The following is a 9,419-nucleotide window of genomic DNA, read 5'->3' as shown; positions in this document are numbered from 1 at the left end:
GACAGTGCAAATGTAAATATACTATGTTATACTGGTAACAAGGAAAACTGAAAGCTTTCACAGCTTCCACTGCTCTTTCACAGAAATTGCTGATAAATTTATACCAAGTAACAAAATACAACAGTAAATAAGTACAAACAAAAGCATTAAGATATGCATAAGTCTTTTATCAAAAAGATACATTTCTTGCAATATTTCATCAATTAAGTATGAATAGCAACAACTGAGACTTTTTGGCAATTATATAGCTGAATAACAAACAGTTAAATGTCATTTCTCTAGTATGTTTTTCATACAAATATACATGACAGAGCCATAAATATCATTCGAATAAAATATTTGTAACATATTTTGCATATCCAAGCAAAAAATATATAAAATGTAACAAAAATGTAATTTAATGTGGACAGTCTGTAAAGAATTTGAAAGATTAAAGAATCTTTGCATAGTCTTTACTGTACATTTGTAGCAAAAAGGCCACAGGACATTTTTAAAGTCCCAGGACTTTTTAAATTGAATACATTGAATTCATTCATACATCCATAAGAAATCATCTTGTACCATAATGTCCTTCAGTTTGAACAAACATTTCCTCTTACAAGTCATCTCAATATGTGTAACAGTGTCTTTTCTGTACCATAAAGCATATGAATTAAGTGAAGCAATGAATCACTGATACTGTCACAGTATGAGCATGGATGCACTTTGATAGACTCTATCTCAACTCTTAAGATTGTATCTTATTCTTTGTTAATGTATTAGTTAATAATCTCATTGAACTCATAGTATTGCTCCAGATCTGCAAAGATATCATTTGGATTCCTGCAGGAGAGGTTGCAGAAGCAGGCGTTGATCCACATGTATTTCCAGGTAAAGACAGATCCATTAGGACACTCAAACTCCACCTCAATGGTCTTGGACTTGTAGGGGATGCAGCAGCGCTCATCAGTACAGACTCCACAGTACTTTGGCCAATACGACTTCTTACTGACGCAGCCTGAGATGGTAAAGTTCTGAAACTTTGGCTCACGATAGATGTTCAGGCATTTTTTACCCAGCTGAGCCACAGTTATGACAATGAATTAGAGATGAAACTTTAAACTTCTAACAATACTTAATCGATCAATCGATCCTACACACTCAATCGTAAGGATTCATACAACTATTCTAAATTTGGCTAATTCGTATGATGTCGTATGACTGCAATCGTATGAATTCGTATGACTTTCACTACAACCAATGACATCACTGGACATCGTTTCCATCTAATACGATTACTTGCTTCTGTCACACACAACAGCTTCCTATCATGTTTACACACTCTACTGATCAGTTAGGTTTAGATAAGGGGTTTGGGTATGGGCATATTATTAATAAGCATGTCCTTAACGCCTTGTGTGCGAAAATCATGCTTACATCCGCATTAGACATCTGTGCATTTGCACGTGATGAAATCGTACAAATGTATACAAATTAACTCGTATGATGAAATCATACGAAATAGCCAACTCGTAAAATATGTAAACATATTCATGAGACTGGGTTGATCAATCAGTCAATCAATGAGTAAGTGAACAAGCAAATAAATAAAATATTGGTCTGTGTGAAAATAATTAATGTAAGATGAGAAAGTGATGAGCGCTACCAGCAAGAATGATGTGAGAAGGTGAAATGAATGAGTGCATGAATGAATAACATTCTTACTCTAAAGTGCTTGGTGATGTCCACCTCACAGGGTCGGAGATTACACAGTCGACTCTCTTTCTCCATCACACATTCAGCGTTGTCATTAGAAATGCGCATGGATATGCCCCGCCCACAAGTCTTTGAACAGGGACTCCATGGGGTAGTCTGGGTAATGCAATTTTTATCCCAAATATCATTGGTGGTAAGAGACACTGTAAAAGACAAAAAAAAAAAAAAAAAAAAGGGGTTTGAGAATATTCAGTTCATTCACACAAACAACAATGGTGGCGACAATATATGATGACTAACTTAAAACAATGCAAGTGCAATAAGAAAAATTGTATGAACTTTTTATGGATGTTTATCACTACATAACACTACTCACCCTCTTCAGGGGCATGTCTTGGGTTGGTCTTGCGCGGTTTACGGGACTCTTCGCAGATCCATTTCTCGCAGCACTGGCCTGGAATTTTCACTCGCTTGGGTGACTGACACCATACCCGGGGTGGCTGGGACTCAGTACAGAGGTGCACACACCCAATCGCCCCATTTACACAGAGACAACGGTACTTACAATTGGGTTGGAAGCTTTTGCCATTATGGTAGATTACACCGTTATATTCACAGCCTGTTCCCATAACAACTGAAACATAGAACGGATAGCACTGTCTTCATATAGAAATGGGTGATTTGTTATATAGACCAAGCATAACTATAGACGAAATTATACTTTGAAAGCAGATAAACTTTAAACTTTTATATGCAATCAAGCCTTATATCATAGCAACACAGAGTAGCACAATCTGAAGTAATTCACAATATTCTGATTCCAAGCACAGTGTGATAATTTATATTTACACTACACTGAATTTGCAGAATATACAGTGGGGTCAAAAAGTCTGAGAGATCACATTGGAAATCTGGAACTTTAAACCTTATTTAAAACTACAAATAAACAAATTTAGAAAAATGTAAAATAGAAGCATTTTCACTAGTGTTTCAGACTGTATATGCCTGGAAATTAGACATATATTAATACTAATTAAATTCAAAGTTAAGATATGTAAGATATAAAGGAATATTCTGGTTTCAATACAAGTTAAGCTCATTCGACAGCATTTGTGGCATAATGTTGATTACCAAAAAAAAATCATTTCAACTTGCTTTCCCCTCCTTTTCTTTAAATAAGTAAAAATCAAGGTTACAGTAAGGCACTTACAATAGAAGTGAATGGGGCCAATTAAAGGCAGAAATGTGAAGCTTAAAATTGTATAAAAACACTTACATTAATTATTCTGTTAAAACTTGGGCATTATTTGAGTTGTAAATTTCTTTAAATTGTCATTTTTATAGATCGTTTTAGGATTTGTTGACATTGCATCGTCATTGCAATGAAGTGTAAAATTGGCTTTAACTTTACACAGAAAAGGTTAGTAAGCGATTTTATCACACTTATATCATGTTAACATGCATACTGTTTACATCTTGTGGCTATGCTTTTGAAATAGTATTTTAACATTTGCGGACTGGCCCCATTTACTTCCCTTGTAAGTGTCTCACTGTAACCTTGATTTTTGTTTTTTTAAAAGAAAAGAAGGACCAAGCCTAAATTTATTTTTGTGGTAATCAGCATTATGCCACAAATGCTGTCGACTGAGCTTAACTTGCATTGAACCTGGAATATTCCTTTAAATCAGACCGTTTAATCACAACAGATTGCATGGAATGCATTTACATTCAAAACAGACTTCACAACAAGGCATTAATAAACTGATAATTTAATTTGGGTGAATACGTTGAATTAATGAATGGCTGACTGGCTGAACAACAATACGTGGAGTCACTTACATGCACACACTCCTTTTTCGTATCTTGGCTTGTCAGCACTGTAGTCACAGTAAAGTCCTTTATGATAGTCACAGGTATCTCTCTCATTACATGTCTCCCCCACCTGCTTGGCACAGGCCTTGCAGCAGTCACACCCGTCTGTCAGCAGGCTGACCCCGGGTGGACACACAGGGGCACTCTTGTGGCACTTACAGGGCCATTTGCAGTATCGATTCCGGTTATAAGGGTCCAAATCTGTGGTCATAAGAGGAGAGTCTGTGGAGTTTTGGGAACTGGCCTGTGTGAGAGAGAAGAGGAAGAAACATGAAGAATACATGCCAACTTTAGCCGCAGTGGGGCAGCATAGGCTTTGCTTTGAAACTACAGTAAATTTGGGTCCTTATTTTTTTAATAGGTTCCCAAGAACTTCATTGTAAAGAAGGCATTGGATCAATTTATAATATACATTGAAAATGTAACAGGATTACTTGACTCCAGTATACAATAAATGAGCTAATTTGGACAGATACAAATAGAGAACCATGCAATATGCATTACGCATGGCATTTTGCTTCATAAAGCAAACACTTCCTATGTTATCATAATTAATAAAATGTCACCAAACAATCATGCTGTAAATTAAGATAAAAAATACAACAATAAATAGCTGATATTAATAGCAAATTTCATTAGAAATCATTTACACATTTTTTTAAGGTATGATACAACATTTGCAAACACAACTTTCACACATCTTGTGTCTCCTGTCCTGGGATATTCAGCATATCCACAAACGTTTTTTATGTTCTAAATGATTAAACAGCCATGTGGAATATTCTGTGTTCAATACAAGTTAAGCTCAATTGACAGCGTTTGTGGCATAATGTTGATTACCACAAAAAAATAATTTGGACTCTTCCGTCCTTTTCTTAAAAAACAAAAAACAAAAAACAAAATTAAGCAAAAATTGATGTTACTGATAGACACTTACAATGGAAGTGAATGGGGCCAATTTTTGGAGGGTTTCAAGGCAAAAATGTGAAGCTTATAATTTTATATAAGCACTTACATTAATTATTCTGTTAAAACATGTATTATTTGAGCTGTAAAGATGTTTAAATTGTAAATTTTACAGTCATATTAGGGTTTGTTGACATTACATTGTCATGGCAATAAAGCTGTAAAATTGGCTATATCATTACACAGAAAGATACAGGTTAGTAAGCGATTTTATCACATTAAAATCATGTTTACATGCATATTGTTTATGTTTTGTGGCTATATTTGTGAAACAGTGAGTATTTTAACGTTTACGTTTTGGCCCCATTCACTTCCATTGTAAGTGCCTCAATGGAAACCAGATTTGTACTTTTTTTTTTTTTTTTTAAAGAAAAGGAGGGGCAAGTCAAAATTAATTTTTGTGGTAATCAATATTATGAAAAATGCTGTGGATTGTGCTTAACTTCTATCGAACCCGGAATATTCCTTTAAGTTAAGCAAATTTCCCTTCAGGTGAGCATTTAATGGGAGTTATGGATTTGGCACGTTAATGAAACTGGTCTGAAACCAGGAAAATGCTGCCTTAGGAGGTAGGATGAAAATAAGTAGCTTTTCAAACTGTTCGGAGACCAGTTTACTTAAGCGTTCTATTCATTCAAACCAGATGCCAGTTAAGCCATTAACTGATTAGGCAGCAAGGCAGCAAGTCAGCAAGTCAGCTGCCTACGTTTTCGGATGCAGCCTTGGTATGTGTCGTGGCAAATTGGCACTGCGAGCAGTTTGAGGGGCCGTTCAGACCGAACAGGTTTCTGCGTTAAAATGCTAGACAACGCAACGAATAGAACGCAACTAATACAACACAACACAACACAGGTGTCTCGCGTTTTTAAAATTTGACGTTCTATTAAAAAAAAAAAAAAAAACGCAGCGCTCCTACACGAGATGCTGAAAAAACAACAACAACAACAGTAGGACGCGGAGCAGCTGTCAAAGTCGTCCGTTTATCACTTGTTTACATAGACAAACAATGGATAAACGATATTTCATAAAAATGTATTCGGTGTGAACAGCCCTTAACTTTCCAAGAATCAGCGACCTCCTGGTGTCTCGTGCTGTGATGAACAACGTCATCGCTTAGTTTTTAAATGACTGGAGCAGCCACATTGACCACTTTATATTTCTAGAAATATTCTTTGTTTTATTGTGAAAATCTCCCTCAACTGGGTTAATTAGTAAACTCGTAATTACGTCATGACAATATAAGACCTCTCACCTGATGCAAACTGGCTGTCACAAACATCCACGACAGGAGTCTCCACATCACTATATTCCTGAGACAAATACATTGAAACAAGAAATGTTGTTTGTTACAGTAACAATCCGCTGCACATTTCGTTTCCCCCACAGACAAGTGTGTTCAGTGCCACACTCGCAGATGTTTCTGTCTGTGTTACTCGTGTCTTGCCTTACGTCAGTGTGTCAGTGTTTTATTTATTTATTTATTTTGCTGGAGGTTTCCCTTCAGTTCATTCCAGTTTACTTTTCAAGGGAGAGATGAATCGGATGAAACATCTGAATGGCTAAGAAATTGACTTATGTCTTGGCATTGACATAATTATTGCATGACATGTCAAGTATCACTTCAAGTGATGTGTGACCCAAGACATTTATGCTGAAATTTCAGGTATTCCTTGAGAAGATTTGTCAAGCAGTTTGTCAAGACCTGAAAGCATTTTTTCCCCTGTTACTCATATTGTCCTAAGTGCTTGACATTTGGACATGTAATCAGAAACCATAACAAGGAGTGCCAAGAATTTAAGGTAAGAGCAGTTGGACAAGAACAGAGAACTTTGTGTCCAATTAAGACCATTTCCTCCTGCGGATATGCCAGGATATGAACATGTGTGTAAACAAAAAGATGCTGCTGTAAACAAAAAGATGCTGTTTTCTACTTTTAAATTCTATTTCACTGATAAAATACAAAGAACTAGCCAACTGAAATATATTCACAAATACATTGCTAATAATTTTAGTTAGTTCGTTTTTAGTTTGAGATGCATATTATTTTCTTTTGGGGAAACTGTATAATTTTTGAAGCTCATATATATGGCCAAGATCTTGTCATGTGTAAAATATTTCAGAAGTGCAAATATCAACATCATTTTTCAAGTTTTTTTATGAGATGTTATTGTTTGGCTAAAACCTTGAAGTATGTGCTAGGTTGTTGATGCACCAAACAGAAACTACTAATCTTCTATGCCACAAACTAAAAGAACTTTCAGTGGAAAACCATTAGTATTTCAGCCATTATACCAGAATGTGCAACTTTGTTTTATAGTTCGTGTGGTAGTAATTCAAAAATGTCAAAATACACATTCTAATAAAGTGTCCAGACAGCTGGAACAGAATAGCCTACTCTAGACAACGAGGAAAGGACACGTATTATAAAGTGATAACTAGAATCTCAGTATAGCCCTCAGTCAGTGGCACAAAATCCTGTAACATCATCTGGAAACTAGCAAAAAGCGAAATGGTCAGGATTACTCAAGTTCTCCCTTCACTTTGGTTAGACTTTATTACACATGCCTTTCTGATGCCATCATTTTAGCATTCAATCACCACCTTAATTATTAACAAATACATTTCAGTGCTCTAAAGATACTTGGCTAAGTTAATTAACATGTAAGAAATAATATTTAACACAGTGAAGAGAAAACAGGAAGTGTTTTCAATGCAGTTTATTGATTGAATCCTACTATGAGTGTACACTGATTCATAATCACAATACATTAACATCGGACAGAACTTCAGAAATGACGTCAGACTGCTGAGATTGGCTCTGGAATAGAAATCAGAAGGAAATCTGTAACTCTTTGAGATTCTAACTGTAAGCATCTTTCTCAGATTTAGGTTTGCTTGGAGTCAGAAAGCTGGTATCTTTGAGCAATATCGGCCCTTGTGTTGGAGTTTGAATACCTCCAGCATCTCCCACTGAAGTCCCACAAGAAAGTTTGGCTGTAAAGTCAGATTTACACGTTTTGCTACAGTAAGTAACAACAGGTGCAAAAGTGTGCAAATATTTAGTACATGTTTATAAGCATATACAGTGGATACTGGCCAAAAAACAAACTGTGATTAGTAATAGTTAAAGGAATAGTTCACCAAATGATAAAAAAATTTAGATTTGCTGATAATTTACTCACCCTCAGGCCATCCAAGATGTATCTGAGTTTCTTTCTTCATCAAAACAGAATTTAAGATTTTTAGGATTTCATTTCAAGCCTCCTCCTTTAAACAATGCAAGTGAATGTACTCCATTTTTTGACGGTCCAAAATGCATATTTAGGGTGCATCAAAATAATCCACACAACTCCAGTTGACAAATAAAGTTCTTCTGAACCCAAACGATTGATTATTTTTAGAAACAAAACAATATTTATATACTTTTTAACTACAAATGTTCGCTTCCGTTCATCTCTGTGACGCGCGCTCATGAGAGGGATGACGTAAGCTCGTTGGTAAGGTCACGCGTCACGTGGAGGAGAAGCCAGGAAGCGCATCATTGTTTACAAGAGAAGGAGCGCTGTAAAAAAGTTCAATTGTCTTTGCTGTAGATTTGTATTTGTATAAGTGTTGTTTGGCGTGTGTATCCTGGATGCTTCAACCTTCAGAAACCCCAGAGAAAATGCACGGTGGGAAAAATATGAACTTTTCATCGATTGCCTATACATGATCATGAGCGATTGAAGCTCTGGCTTATCGTGCTAAACCTGGATATCAGTACACCCTTACATTCTCTCAAATATTGGAGGGTGTGCAGTGAACATTTTACCCCTGAGGATTTCAGACCATCGAAAGGGTCGATATCTGAATTCATCGGCTGTGCCCGTGCTGTTTTTCCAGCGAACTCAGGTATGTGTGAAAACTTTGTCATTGTCACGCCTCCCTCGGGCTCTGCACCTCCCTCAGTGCTCCGCTCCTCATCACCCGATTTCTAATTCACCGCACTTGCACTCAATTCACTTGCTCATCACTGCCTGCATAAATAACTCACCTTCATGCCACTTCACTGTCAAGTCTCACACAAAGGACTCTAGTTTGACCACGCTGCTCTCACGCAGTGTTTATTTACCTGTCTGTATTTGCTCTTGATCTTCGTCAATATATGTTTAGTGCTTACCCTGCTGTTTTGCCTGTTACCTCTTCTTCAGTTTGTGAAGCTCCTCTTCTGTGATATCACCTGTACCATTGATCTCACTGTATAAACTCTGTAAATCCTGTGAATCTCAGTAAACGCTCTCGCACTTGGTTTCACTAACTACAACTTGTGTGGCTTGAATTCCTGCCTGTCATATAGCCTATATATTTCTGCTAAAGAAAAAGCACAAGTAGATAATGCAACAGCATTGCTCCGAAATAAAGGATGGTTATTTACTGCAGTAATGTTTTTTTATTATTATTTGGAAATGATTTATTTTATTTTATATTGTTTTGAAATTGTTTTGGTTTGTGAACAGCGCTTGGTCTGTGATCTGTGTAAGTTTCTCTTGTAAACAATGACACGCTTCCTGCCTCCTCCTCCACGCATGACCTTACTAACGAGCTTACATCATCCCTCTCATGAGCGCACATCACAGAGATGTACGGAAGCAAACATTTGTAGTTAAAAAGTATGTAAGTATTGTTTTGTTTCTAAAAATAATCAATCGTTTGGGTTCAGAAGAACTTTATACCATTCACATGGCCCGGCTCTCGGAGAATAGTCATTTATATTGTACTGCATTTATTCCTGTTATAATTATTACATCAGCTATTCTATAACCATTTGATTCTATTTTAATTCAATCATTGTTAATTGTATAAAAGAGAGATTTTAGCTTCTTCATGTGATTTTCGTGTACTGACCT

At 36.3% G+C, this 9,419-nt stretch overlaps 1 protein-coding gene and 1 pseudogene across 1 annotated transcript; both read right to left on the bottom strand.

Moving 5' to 3' along the window:
- Positions 1 to 231: 231 nt before the first annotated feature.
- Positions 232 to 5,973, bottom strand: LOC127454116 (CCN family member 4-like). Its single transcript, XM_051721088.1, has 5 exons — positions 5,786 to 5,973; positions 3,535 to 3,811; positions 2,072 to 2,329; positions 1,705 to 1,898; positions 232 to 1,058 (listed from the first exon to the last, which is right to left on the bottom strand). Exons 1-5 carry the CDS (start codon positions 5,831 to 5,833, stop codon positions 759 to 761), a joined length of 1,077 nt encoding a protein of 358 aa, XP_051577048.1. The 5' UTR covers positions 5,834 to 5,973; the 3' UTR covers positions 232 to 758.
- A 1,420-nt stretch (positions 5,974 to 7,393) lies between these two features.
- The window catches only part of LOC127454559 (thyroglobulin-like), a 75,037-nt pseudogene continuing 73,011 nt past the window's right edge, over positions 7,394 to 9,419 (bottom strand).

The sequence above is a fragment of the Myxocyprinus asiaticus genome, chromosome 16 (assembly GCF_019703515.2).
Source record: "Myxocyprinus asiaticus isolate MX2 ecotype Aquarium Trade chromosome 16, UBuf_Myxa_2, whole genome shotgun sequence".
Taxonomy (NCBI): Eukaryota; Metazoa; Chordata; class Actinopteri; order Cypriniformes; family Catostomidae; genus Myxocyprinus; species Myxocyprinus asiaticus.
This window is presented reverse-complemented; position numbering and strand designations above follow the sequence as displayed.